The 14,881-nt window shown below is 37.6% G+C and overlaps 1 protein-coding gene across 2 annotated transcripts in view; it reads right to left on the bottom strand.

Annotated features, from left to right (window-relative positions):
- The window catches only part of ATXN10 (ataxin 10), a 107,739-nt gene that overhangs the window by 48,750 nt on the left and 44,108 nt on the right, over positions 1-14,881 (bottom strand). For both annotated transcript variants that reach the window (XM_087765805.1, XM_087765806.1), the window contains exons 7-9: positions 9,280-9,445; positions 4,121-4,229; positions 677-846 (exon numbers count right to left, since the gene is read on the bottom strand). In XM_087765805.1, coding sequence (XP_087621931.1) covers positions 677-846; positions 4,121-4,229; positions 9,280-9,445 — 445 coding nt within the window. The remainder of the gene's footprint in view (positions 1-676; positions 847-4,120; positions 4,230-9,279; positions 9,446-14,881) is intronic.

Here is a 14,881-nt window from a genome sequence, read left to right as displayed (position 1 = left end):
TGAGACAAGTAACCTACTTGATTTTTGGAAGTGCTCAGATGAATCATAAGACAACATTACTTCATGACTGCTTTTCTTGCTAAAATTAGGTTAGTCTCACAAGTCCTGGAGGAAAGCCACATCTTTTATCACTCTAAGAAAAAAGGTTTCATATTTAAAAACATGCTGCTCTTTCCTCTTTTTCCGCATTGTGGAAACAAAACTCATTTTCCATACAGGAATTCTAAAGATAAAGGAAGTAGACCTACATTTTTAAAGTGGCATGAAAAAATTTAAGGAGGGGGAGAGAAAAAGCATTAGAGACTAAATTCAAGGATTTTAAATTAAGTTCATGCAACAATTCCCATCCATTTCCCTTCAAAGTGAAGTTGAGGTTTATTCTTAGACATTTTCTTTTCAAAGAAAGTGCAAATGTAAAAACAATAAAGGAATTAGACACTGGCTTGCATTCTTTAGGACTGAAGTAAAATGTAGACACGCACACATCACATTGTTATTAAAAAGTTAGCATACCTGTTACAGTAACTCAAAGACATTAAAAAAAATTACCTCCTTTACATGACCAATTCTAATCTCTATTTGTACATCAGCAATATATTTTCATCAGTAAAGTCATGGTCAGGCACACACATCTGTTCACATGTCAGAGTTCTGCCAGAGAAATGTATGAACTTACCTTGTCTTGGTTTTCCTTATTTTTGTAACACAAATTTCCAATCAAACGAATGAGATGAGATTTAAAACCCACAGCTGGATGTGAAATTTCTTCCTGCCCTGTCATAGCATGTGTGGCAGTGAAAATATTTACAGCCTGTTTCCCAGCAAGATGAGTTAATCTCAGGGTATCTACAGAAAGCAAGAATATTTTAATTAGTATCACTTTGCACAGAGCTTTACTACTAATTGTTAGGTTAAAAGTTAACCAATATACTTTCAGATATTCAGCAATATGTCAAAAGAACTTTGAAAGTTTTCTTAATTTGTACTAGTATAACCACAGAAGGCCATCCCAGCGTCAGAAGGTGTTTTTGCATCCTTTTATACGCACTTATGTATTTCAGACATGAAGTCTGAAGGCTGGTGCTATGGGTCTCTACTTGAAGAGTCAGAATTTATAGGCTGTTGATGATTCCGGCACCATAAATATATTTCTAAAACCTAGTTTTTTTAGAAAACTTCCTTTAGTTCAAACTTGTCACAGCAACACATACTAATCACAGAATTCCTTTTTTCTCTCTTCTCCAGTTTGTTCCTAGCTCTGTAGTATAAGAAAAGATTTTGAGTACATCTAGCACCTTCACACATCTTTACAAATCCTTCAGTGCCATAATCTTGTCAACTAAGAAATACTAATGTTCCTGTATGGGAAATGCTAGTTTACAGCAACTATGATTTTTTCTACTATGCTCCAGAGAGAAATCAGGGAGAAGGGTAACTGAAATCTGTGAAAACAACATTCCACAAAGAGACCACACCCAGAAGAAAAGTTGAAATTATGTAAACACCTGAGCACCCATACAGCTGAGAACCCAATTCACTAAAGGCTGTGCCTATATTTAAAAATTAAGAAGTGTTTCTCCTCTAAGCGACCTGCAATACTAATAACTGGCCTGGCATGCCATTGTCCCCGAATGCTTCATGCAACTTCTATTGGAACAATAACGATGTAGCAAAACCAGGTTATAGCACAGGGCAGTATTTAAGCCCTATGCTGCTTCTGCTCCAGATGTGACAACCACCATAGTGAAACAGGCACTATATTTCCTGGATTTAAATTAAAAGAAACTTCATAGGTCCTCGTATTACAGTTTCATTCCCAGATGGCTGATACAGGAGAAAAAAAAAAAAATCTCTGTGCTGATAAAGAAGTAACTACATTTTTGGTAGTTTTTTTTTTTAATGTGAAAGTATAATAGGGCCTAGGGGCCTCCTGTATGAGAGCTGCCACTTAAGTCTGTTCATATTTTGAACTAGGAAAAACCAATCAACCTCCTGATTGTCCCTAAAAAAATGTCATCACAGAACAGCTTTAAACACAATCTACTTTCACAGAAATTTGTTTGCTTTTGTAAATTCATAAAAATTGGCAGTCTCTCACATCCTTCTCATGGCATTCACTTTGTGTGCATCCTTGCCTTATACTCTTAGCATTTTCCCCCCGCACAGACACATAAGAGGGAATTCCAGTCTTTCCAAACCTCTGCTTGCCCTTAAGAAGGACCCCTGAACAAAAGGATTAAAACCAAACAAACGAAACAGAAGACCCACCAAAAAAGTAAATAAAACTCTTCAAATTTTATTATAGTGCAGACAAAAATGCAATGAGCAATGCACCTACCTGGAAAGAGAGGTACAGGAAGAGGTGGAAGAAAAGCAGTCACCTTCCATGCGTGATGCCAACCAAGAGTGCTCCTCTCAAACACTGCACATCAACACAACACAGCAACTGCTCCCAGGATGTCACCCTTGCTCTCAACTGAAGGACACCTCTATCTGCCGTTCTCTCATTATCCCAAAGAGCAACTCTTCCAAAGTGCCCCTCAATCCAAAAGATCATTTACCTCCATGGTGATATTCCCCAAACACTGTGCAATCAAGCTGTTAACAGTGCTAAAGATATTAATAACACTGCAGTATTACTGTCTAACTTAATCCAACAATTACTGAAAATAGCAAAAACACACTCCGTAGTCGATACTTAAAAGATCATTCAGATATTTTTCAGATCTTTCCATCAATCTTTTAGTAATTTCCAGTAGGAAATGTCTCATGATATAAACTCAAGAACTACTTCATCAAAAGATCTATTAGATGAAAATCTTTTGCGCTATCTATCTTTATTCTTCTGGTCTTCAGAACTAAATACTGAAGGTGATATAACACATCAGTACAGTTTTTTTCCCTTTTTGCTAATCCAGGATTAAAGGAGTCTTGTAGCCAAAAGGTGGTCTTAAAAGAGAAACTATATGAGTTGATAAATTCCTGTTGGCTGAGGGCATGTGGGAAATACGTAGGATGCACATGGCAGCAATGTTCTAGCCTGCACCCGTGTTTCACTAGCCTGGAGACAGCTGGGGAGAAAAGTCAGTCCACACACAGCTAGAGCAAGAAGGACTGGCCTACAGGCTGCTAAACTTAACTGATCTGCAGCTCCTTGAAATTCCCATTTAAGTTAAAAGAGACTTAGACAAGCTTTCAGATGATACAATACATAAGGTTGAGTTTCCTCAAAACACACACACACATGCAACAAAATAATTTGTTGTTAGTCATCTTACTGTAAGCAATAAAACTATAAACTTGTCATCAAAAATAGAGGTTTGGTGGGGGTTTTGTTTTGTTTGTTTGGTTTGGTTTTACAGCAAGGACCCTCTGAACATCTCAAAATAATCATAGTTAACAGCTGTTTCAGCCTTTTTCTTTTTTTTTAGACAAAATACTACACATTTCTCTTTAAAATCCATAAAATTTTACCATTTTCTCAGAAAACAGTGGCATACATCAGCCTCAGAAAGTGCTAAGATTTAGGAAAGGCACAGGTATACGTACATGTATACTTCTTCCTCCTTCCTTCCCAAGTATATAGGGTCTCTCTGGACCATCCTGGCTTAATTTTCTTTGTGTACAGCCCTTTGCTTGCTGTTTCTTAGCAGAAGAAAGCTTCTTTCAAACTGACCTTTAAAAGTCACTGAATTTGGTTAAGAACATTCAAACTGTACTTAGTTTCAGTTTTCAGGAATTTGGGAAACAGAAGGGAACAGGCGTGGAAAAGTCCTTTTTCTACTGCTTGAGGAAATTCTTCCACGCACATTCAGCCAGTGGAAGAACATAGGAAGCAGCTGTCCTTTGCGCAACTCTTACTGCATAAATAGCACATTGCTGACAGTTGAATCAAGGCTCTGTTGGGTAATAGGAGCCAATAGAGCAAGTAGAGAAGCAGAAAAGTTCCAGGAACAAATAAATATTTGAAAATGTAGATTAACTCAATCTCCTATTTATTTATTTTATTAAAAGGTCAGAATCATAATTACCACCAGTTGTGTAAAATGTGTTTTCATTCACAGGGCAACATGATTTGGAGCAAGCCAACAGTTAATAAACCTTGTGGCTTTTCACTCACCTATGGCTGTTTCAAGCAAACCAGGCAAAGCCTGTAGATGTTCTAGCTGTCTGTTGTTTGATGTCATTTCACAAAGAACGTCAAGAAGACGAATTGTAACCAGTGCTTCCTGTAAATGAAAATTACATTTCTGAAAATGGCTTATGAAGGATACCATAAGAGCATAAAACTGACAATCTAACCAGAGGACAGGAACTCTCAGCACCTCAGGTTCTCTGCAGGCCTCCTAAACTGCCAAGAATAGATTTATATAAAATGAGGACATTTTTCTACAATAACAATAATGTATTACACTGCAGTAATTTCTTTTCTACAGTCAGTGTTATATGTGCCCTGCAAAATCATGGGGAAACTAAAACAGAGCCATAAAGGATAAAATTTTAACAAAAACACAGTAGCTTCCAAAAGCAGAAATGCAGAAAATTACTAGCTGAGAAAATTATTTCTGTATAAATGTTTTCTTTGAGTTTATTCAGTAGGAGCGTCCCACTTTAAAGACACAAACACCGCCTGCAAGACACCAATTTGTTATCCGCAGGAATTCTGTAAAGTTCTGTGGTCAAATGAACTTTGGCTGCGAGAATTTACATTATTCTTGGGTAAATAGGATTGGGATCATAGATGCAGCATTTTGGTTAGGTATGAGACACACAATGTTATTTGCATATTATTTATGCAGCCAGAGAACTATTTTTTCTCACAGACTATGTTGATGCGTGCTTATAATGACAATCCAGCACTTACAGAAACTACCTTGAGAGTGTATGGCATAATTTGGACCACCACATATTGCTCAAGAACCAGACTGCGACTGCAAGATGATTCCACATAAGGTGCGGTACGTAAAATGCAAGCAGCCTTGAAAAGGCTCAGACACAGGTCACAGTAACTATTCCTGCCTTCTCCGGTTCAGGACAGAGACATTTGCTTACCAACAGTATAATATTTTTGAATCCGTATAATCAATATAGCATAACTGAACTCATCAACAATAGTGTTCAGTAATTAAGTACTACGATTATATCCATTCTTTGCTCCTTTCTATGCTCCTGGAAGACAACAAATTGGTATAGGGTCCAGGTCCTAAAGCTGTATTTTCATTTTTTTCCTCACACAGGTATAGAAAGGTGCAGGTCTTGCCTTAAGTTAGTCAATAAATTGCTTTCAACAGCACAAAAACAGCTGAATACATTGGTCATTGTCCTGTTATAAAGTAAGAATACCCCAACTGTATTTCACAGACAGTAAAGCAGGTATTTACAATTTTAAAGCCATTTTGCATTGTTACAAGACAGTAGCTTAACCAAAAGCCTCTTCAGCTCATACACTTAACACTTACCTTTGCACAAGAAAAGGTTATGTGCTTTATAACTGTAAAGCAAACCAGTATCAATAGGCAACTACAAATCACACCAGTAAGGTACAACAGCCCTTGCTGCCTATGTGTACCCCACTACCCACGTACATAATGCAAGCTCTGTAGCAGCAGATACCATGAGGTGTGGCTTTTCCTTTCTCAGCCTTATCCTTTTCCACACTCGCCCCCCCCTCCCCCTTCTTATTTTAAGCGCCTTTCTTCACTGTCCTCTACGTATTTCTTCCCAGGGTTTTATACTACAATCTCCCTTTCTCTCATCCCACCACCTAGCTCAGTTCAGCAACTGTTTCAGCTAGATTTGAGAAGAGGAAGAGATTATTTAAAAAGCAAAAAACAACCCCTGTATTTGAAACGTGAAAGTTTCAAAAAACTGTTTAAACATCTCTGGTTGGGTCGTTCCCCCCCGCCAGCTTTCCAATTTTTCTTTTTTTTTAATTTTTTTTTGCCCTCCACCTGTACAAAGGAAAGGCAATAAAGGCAGAATACTTCCTTTTTAAGTTCAGCAACAAGATGCTGTTCAAACCCCAAAATATTTTGAAATCTGACAGCCATCTTGATGTGCATATAATGTGAAAAGTAAGTAAGGAAATAACTGAAGAGTTTTACAATAAACATATTTCAAGAGAGACTCAGAAAAGATATTCCTTATAAAGAGATGAAATAAGAACTTAAAATCCAGTGGAGGGTTTTATTTTGCAAGTATGGTTGAAAGTTAGTGAAAGCAAACTGATGTTGAAGTCAGGCTTATAATGGAAAAGCTATTTTAAACATTGGTTTAAGCACTGCAGAAGCATATGATTAGCTTTTCATTGGTTTGAGATGGAAGCTACAAGACCTGAGGTTCCCTAGGGAAAAAATGGCAGTGTCTACATATAATAAATTAAACAGTGGATGGGACACCCAGACAACATTTTGGGAGTCAGGCCAGTTCAAGGACTGCTCCCAAAAGAGAGTTTTCAAATGTGGCCTCCCAGTTTTGGAGGCTAAGACAGCTTACTAGTACAGACATAGCCTGACCAAGGCACTTGGTTTCAGGGCCACAGAAAAGTCCAGGCAGAGTTTAGTTTAATATCACAGATGTTGCCTAAAGCATTTTTAATGACAGACTTTACATGCACAATTGCATTTTTTTTTCAGTTAAGTACAACTCTTCTGCAAAAACTAAAATATTTTAATGATTGAGGAGAAACTGGTGCAATTTTTGATCATTTCTAATAAGAAAAGAAAACAGTTTTATGAATTTAAGCTGGAATTTCTCTTTTCCCATGGCAAGCATATGTTACGAATAAATGTATACAGACAATATGCATATACACACTTTTTAAAAACTATTCTTGTCATTTCTCTCCATTCATTCAGCTATTATGACTTATATTTTGTGCTCATTAAATGATCCGCATTTCCCACCAAATAGTGACACTCCATTTATTATATATCATGTTTACGTGAGAGAAGGATAAAAAGTCAGTGTAAAGCAGGGCAAGTTATACAGTAATATTCTCAATACTGCTGTCCCAGCACCTTCAAGTTGGACAGAGACCTCCTTCTGCTAGGCGCAAACAAATGTTTTTTTCCAAGAACTGAAACCACAGAATACTTGGAAAGTAACCACACAGGATAAAAAAAAAAGGGGGGGGGGGGGAGAGAAAGCAATGGAGAAAGAAGGGGGGGGAGGGGAAAGATGGAATTGTCTCAGTAGATGTCCTCTTACTGCCACGCTGATACCTTTTCCAGAAGCAGTCAATTAAGTTTTCTAACGTAACTTAGACTAAGAAGTTGGGGGAGGGGGGTGGAGGAGATGTGCTTCTTGGACAGATAAGAGATTGCTGTGTGGTTGGTGGTTTTTTTTTAATGCATCCAACTACCACATCCTCATGAAGTGATTTTTGATATCTTTTTGTAACACCTCTCAACATACATTTAAAATTCTTGTGCCCATTTAAACAAACAAAAATATCATCAAGTACAACACTGTGTAACATTATCATATAAAAGCATTTAAAGATCAATATTTTTTCACTTTGATAGTAAATTAGTTATGATAGAATTCTCAAGATTTTCTACAAATGAAATTATTACAGGTTAATTTTGTTTTAACAATAAAATACTTCCGACTACACATATATTGGGTAACACAATTTCAACATACCACTGTAGTCACTTGGCAAGATAGAAGCTAGATATGACTTTTTAAAATATCCTTTTAAGATATTAAGAAAATATGTTAATTACACTTCTGAAACCAAGTATGATTAATCAGTGAGAATCAGTGATTAATTAATTCTATGTTTGAGTAAAACTCACTAGATTTCTCAAGCTTTTAATTTTCTGGCTAGTTGTCTTAAAAAACCAACCAACCAAACAAAAAAAAACGCAAAAAACCAACCTCACCCCCAAATCAGCTGAAAACATTAAAACTTTATCTATGAGAGGGATCTCATATAGAGTCACTGAGACCAATGTGACCTGGCAGTGCCCACTCACAATACGATGATCTAACACAGCACAAATAAGGTCACTGCAAGTTATGGTGCAAGTTGCTTTCTGTATTCCCAAAGGCGTTGTTAGATCTTCAAGCAGCTTGTTGAAAGCAAGAGGAAAAATAGAACACCAGATTATTTGAAAAGACCTCTACCCTTAGATGGCCTAAACCTCCTTACTGCACTATATGGTGTGGCAAGTAGCCAGCAACTCTTGGATACTTCATAAGGAGGAAATAAAATAAGGCCATGCAGGACAGCTCTGCATCAGAGGTTCCCAAAGTGCAACCCACAAACCATCTGTGACCCATAAAAGCCTTCCTATTTAGCTTGCAAAGGGACTTCATTGTGGCCATCCTCAACAGAACCAGTTCATTAAGTCTGAAGCAATAACAGATTTCTTCCAAGTGGACTGGAGTTGGGGCAAGTGTCTGGGTGCTCAGGAGACAGGAGCCGTCTGCCACTAAGAGCCCAGCGAGCTCTGCAACTTGATGCTGTGGACGCTAGCGGGCCCCAGGAGTGCCGCCTTGTCAGAGCCATGCAAGGTCCACCAGACAGCCCCAAATCGTTGGGAAATGGGGAAGAGTCAGTAATGAAAGCCCTTGCTTGCAGGGAGGATCACTCTACATTTCAGACAGCTCCCCTGCACTGAGTCAATCACATACACACCACAGCTCTCCATGATCAGAACTTGATGTTTCAGGTCCCAAACAGATCAGGAACACCTGTTTTACAAGTAGCCAAATGCATTTGCAAAGAACTAGTACTTGGGACCTTAATAAATATTCATTATCAAGTTATCATCAGTTATTTAAATTTAGAAAAACCCCCATGATTTACTTATTTTAGTACTGCTAGGAAAAAAAATAATTTAGTCCATTTTTATCCCAATTTTAAGGGAAGGGAAGAGATGCTGCTTCCCAGCTATAAATAAAATAAATATTTTAAGTTTTGATTCATATTTGAATAAAATATAATTCACAACCCAAATAAATTATAAAAGCGATCCTTAGTAAGAACATAATACAACATCCAAACATGTACCAACTTGAACATTTTTAAAATTTTGAGGTCTTTTAACACTGTGGTAGATTTATTTCTATCTCAAAGTACAGTATTCTTTGTCATCCTCAAATTAAAAGCAAAATTGGCTGCTGTCTTACAGATTCTCCTGTGAACTCTGTCACTGATTTCCCAATATAAAGTAAACTGGGAATGTACACAAGTGCCACTTGGGTAATAGTGGCAACGAAGATTCACCACTTCAATTCTAGTACTATGAAGTTTTTTATCAGGCATACCTCATCTTCTGCATCTGCTGCAGAAGTTAACTTGAGCACAGCTTCACGCTTCTCTTGGAAACAGCCTGCAAGGAAGTCAGCATGTCTCATGAACACATTCATTTCTTCACTAGTAACTGGGTTCTTCTCACTTATTTCCGCCATTATCAGCTCTAACAAAGTAACTCTAGAATTGGAAAACAACTTGTTAATCAAATTCACTAAGCTATATAGAATTATCAGTAGAATAAGCAGATACAGTTGTTAAAAATGATACAAACAATTAGCATGCTAGTAACAGAGCTGATTTTTAAAAATTAAGAAGTCTTATGAACACTGGCAATCAGTTCCTGTTTGCTGGTTTATTTCTGCACACCATTAATTTAATTCATCATTCAATTAATACAATCTGGCCAGACAGGAACACTGGCAATCAGTTCCTGTTTGCTGGTTTATTTCTGCACACCATTAATTTAATTCATCATTCAATTAATACAATCTGGCCAGACAGTCAAGTCAATATTTTTCTCAAGTCTATTTCAATTTCTAATTTCTTATGTCCTAACATAACATTACTGTGACTGCATATTCCGTATGTGTAAAATTTCCACCAAAACAGCTCTTAAAAGCTGTTGTTAAGTTCAGCAAAGTAAACACAGACTATTCGACAGCTTCCGTTTGAAAATACCAGCTTTTCACAGCCCTTGCCTTGCACGCAGTCCTTCATTAATTCTCCTCCCTAACCCCAAACCAATTCTGAGCAGAAACAGGGGAAATAAAACTTGATATGCACACTCGGTTCTTTACAGCTGTTTTATAATTGCCACTAGATAGACTACAGTAAATCCAAGTTAATTATTCATATCCCCAATAAGAGTTATTCATTGTATTAAACCAGCAAGTAAGTGGATACACAATGAAGCTGCTCTATAAATGCACTTGGGTCATTTATTTTAACAGCTTTAATGTCGTTTTATTTCCAATATCCTTTCATGTTGTTAGGGCGAACTGGGAGTATTTTGTGGAAGCAGGACTTTAACATGGCAGAGGCCCTCCTACAGCTTCCCTGTTCAACTCCAGCGCAGAGGAGCACATGGGTTAGTGAAGTCCCACTGTAATTCTCTCAACCTGAAAGAGAGCTATTTATTGTATGAATTCAAGAGCAGGCTCAGGGTTTTCTTTCACTAAAATATTTGCAATTCAGATGGAAGGACTGACATTTAAACATGTGGAATAGTTCAAATGCTTTTTCTTTTTTTTTTTTAAATTTGCCAAGCAGGTTGTCACAGGGAGAAGAGAAATGTCTCTTTCTGTGGAAAAAGCACGGTCACTGCTTTATTAACCTCCAAGAACCCACCCCTATTAATCACGTAACAGCTACTCAGTTCTTGCTAAACTCAACACTCAATGTCGTTAATACAGCTGCATTAAACAATTATCCGAATGAGGACAAAAAGCTTTTTCAACACGGTAGCACAGAAATGCGCTCCACACATTTGGGAAAGGGTGGACTCCAGACAGAAGGCTGTCAAACACTGGTAACCTCTCTCACAGGCTTTGCTTACGTATGTGACGGAGCACCGACACAGAACAGTCGTTCTGTTTGTTCTGCAGGTTACAGCTGGGTATCACACGCTTGCCCATCTACAGCCTACCAGAGTCCAGTTACCCAACATCCCTAACGGAACGAAGGTTTTCAGATTTGGCATACTACACAAAAATCAAGTTAAGTGCACAGACGTGTCATTCATCCCTAAGACAGGGCTAGATTTTACATGCCAGTTTTTACCAAGTTTAGAGCCTTTCAAGCATATACTCAGCTAAGAAAACAGGCTGCTCGCAGACTTCATGATTACGGGAATTATTCCAATAAAACGCTATCTCCTGCGTAACAGAATTCCAGTCAGCTATTGTTGCGCCAATGGTCCAAATACACGTTTAACGACAACAAGGAATCCTTCTGTAAAGAAGTTGGAGGTTCACCACATACTTGCATAAACTGTATTAGTGAGATGAAATTATTGCCAATAGGGGAATATTTTCATAGCTCTTCCTCTTGCAATATAATTGGGTGCCCTTTTAGACAACCATAATCCTTTCAGAGCAACAGAAGTGACACTAAAACACCACTTGTATGTAATTTCTTTTAAAGTTTTCTGTTCTCTTTAGGCATTCATGTCAAAACTGTTTTCCTGAGTTTTCTTCCAGGCACAGTCATTCAGGGCATGCCCATCTTTCCCCTGAATTTCAAGCAAGTCTTGCCATTCAGCCAACAATTTCCTGAGAGCAACGCTTTTTGTTCTGGTGCAAGTTCCCTTACATTCCTTTCTTCTATTGTTTCTCTCAGTTTTCTTCCAAGACTCACCCAAATTTTTCCAAGTTAGTTCTCCCACACAATACAATTTGCTCATTTCTTTTGAACGATCTCACAACTGTTTAGCCATTCAGGTGACAGCTTGTTCCTGCTTATTTGCCTATAGCTAAGTACAACAGATACGACAACTGTTAGTACCAGTTTTAGCATGTCTCATCATGAATTTTTGTAACACTCAGTTCAATATCTAAAATATAATTTTGTATATTTATGATTATATTTCTATTTCAAAATGATCATGCTGTACGCGTCATCTTCCTTTTCTTTAGGGACCACTTAGGAAGACTTTTTGTCGCTCTTGCCTTTTTCCCCCCGCCCCAGCGAAATTTAAACTAGTTCTTCCTGAAGATGACCAAATTGGCAAGAACTTAGAACAACTACTATAAAGTCTTTACAGTCATCAGTAAAACACATTGCTGTCTCCTGTAGTCTGCAAATAAACCACAGCATGAAAGTGCAATTTAAATCTGGAAGCTCATTATTGCAAATTAAAGTGAAGTCTTGATAAGCCTGTCTAAAAATAGTATTGTAAAATTCTATCGATTGTATTAACACCAAACAATTTTTGTATCAAGTGTGCTTGGTTTATAACCTCTTAGCAAGTGCCAGACACTTGGGACATTCTCTCTCTGTGACTGGGACTTCTCTTTCCTGAAATGCTTCACTGACAGCAATGGTTCTCTAAGACAAATTAGGTCCTTCCTCGAAATTTTCCAATTCTTTCATCTTCGAACGATACTTGTAAGCATCCTATTAAACGAAAACTGGTAAACTTGTGAGGGACTATAATGCAACACTACCTTCAGCTATTCTGTGTCTGTGAGCATTACCAAGAACAAAACCCCACCACAACATTGACATTAGCAGCCCTGTAGCTGAACATAAGCAAGAAGCGGTGCTGCTTACGCTACCTGAGTGCCCATTTCCCTGCTGGTAATTCAATCAATGGCTACATCATTCACTGAGAATACTTCACATGAAATAACACAAAAATCAAAACTAAAGATGCAAGTAGTTGAGCTTCCTAAAAACACCTGAAGCTATTCCGTTGCATTTTTGTTGCTGTTAAAGCAAGACCCCTTCTTAAAAGGGACAATAGAGATGTCCTCGTTTTGAAGATTTTACAATGTAATTAAGACTATCAAGGCATTAACTTCTGCCAAATACTTGCACACACGTGCAGGGAAATCTCAAATTTGGCAAAGAATTCAAGAATCTACAATCTTTTAGCTCAATATCGTAGCCATATGTTTCTGCAATAATCACTTGCAGAGAAACAGCAGGCATCATCACATCATCATACACTTTTCAAAGCCAGAACACCATTAAAAAAGCTGATCATATTATCACAGTATTTATTTCAGGCCATTTGCAAACTCAGACATGCAACACCGAAGTGCCTAAATTTGTTTGGAAATGAAAGAGAAAGTTGTCCAGAAGTCAGGAATTTGTCTTTTAATTGAAAATTCAGATTCCAGATCCACTTCTGCAACAAGAACTATTTCACGGCACACACCATGGCCGCAGTATCACAAATGCACTAGATGTCAATTACAGGAAATACTTTGAATAGTGCGAATACTGTGAATAGTGCAAATAACTGCGGTTATGCAACTGCATATACTTTGGTTATCTAAGGCAACTGCCAACTTTAAGAGTCGCCACTAATGTATGTATTCGCAAACTTTCTCAGCATAGTTAATTTTGTTTCAGTAAATACATCTAAAGTAAGTGTACTTAACGTGCACGATAGAGAATACTGTAACTGAGAGTTACCATATATTCATGAGCTCAAGCTGCTTTCCCCAGACACCTCAATACCACATCTGTCCTTTCTTCATTTATATGACTTAGTCAGCCTTATTGGACACCCAATGCGGCAACTCTTGCGGTGAAGGCTCCTTGTCTCGTTTTGAAACAATGAATTCCCTATGCTTTGGTTTATACGGTTACTTTTTTCTCCAGTTAATGACAGTCAAAATGTTTTTATCTGAATTGGATTTGTCTCCTCATATATCTCAAAAGAATGCATTCTTAAATATGCTAACATTATATAGGAAGATGCCACAGCAGGGTTTTCTTCTATAACTCAGATGCAAAAAGACTATTTCTGCACCACTTACTTCCATATGTTTGACAGTAAATTAAGCAGTATCAAATTCATAATAAACCGTACTGTGATTATGTTTTTGAAAAACTTAATTGAGTTTACTTGATTTGCAGAACTCGAGATAATAAATTCAGCAAATATGCTGTGTCTATCCATCCCACATGTGATCATCCGTATGATGCCTACACCAAAAGCCCTTCACTCGAAGTAGCCGATCGTCATCTGTAGCATGGTGTGTGCAACAAATCCAGCTGAGACCTTTCTAGAAACTGATTGCATCTATTGCTGTAAGTACAACTGAACAACCCTGGCTGTCCTCAAGGGGATTACGAAAACATACAAGCTGCCATTCATGACATCCCCCAAAATAATTAAATCTACCTCATTCACTTAAAACAGTCTTTCCCGCTAACTAGTTAAGGAGCACCGACCTCCAGGCACAGTAAGCACACAGCTCATATTCGTTCCCATTTGGTCAGCCTGAATAAAGGAAGAAGACAGTATTTCCCTCCTTATCATTCCCATCCCGTGTTTTCCATCCCATACCTATACATTAATGATATTTCATCTATGGTTCTTAACCTATCATATACTCTTTCTTTGCCTGCCATCCCTTTTGTTTCTTTACAATCTCTGATCAGCATCAGCACCCCCATTTCTAATAACACTGTGGCTTTAGTCACAGCAAAAAACACAGAAAAAAAAAACATTAAGAAAAAAACAAAACCAAAACCTTCTTTGTTTACTGCTTTGTCTTTCACTTGCAAAAGCTATAGGGGGAACTTGCAGTTTCCCTGGGTGAATGGGGAACAAAGTAGCCATGTTGAATACACAGACCAGATCAGAAGATCTTCAAGCAGCTGGAGGAGCTGAAGAATTATAGCACAGGATTTCCCAAAGTTGATTATTCTAACAAAATAATTTTTTATCTTCCCAGATTATTTACTGAAGCAATTGTAAATGAGCATTTTCCCAATTACAGCAATGGCCATTTCCTATCAATTCAGCATACAGTTACTCAAACGCTTGAAGGAAAACTAGCTCTTTTCTTTCAAAGTGAAGGTTTTTTGAAGCATTTTATATTTTCAATAGTGGAAATGCTAAAAGATTAAGTAATCATAGGCATCTGCACATCTATG

The sequence above is a fragment of the Nipponia nippon genome, unplaced genomic scaffold (assembly GCF_047370975.1).
Source record: "Nipponia nippon isolate SJK-2023a ecotype South Korea unplaced genomic scaffold, ASM4737097v1 scaffold_3, whole genome shotgun sequence".
Taxonomy (NCBI): domain Eukaryota; kingdom Metazoa; phylum Chordata; class Aves; order Pelecaniformes; family Threskiornithidae; genus Nipponia; species Nipponia nippon.
Note: the sequence above shows the minus strand (reverse complement) of the source record. Positions and strands in the feature narration are given on the sequence as shown.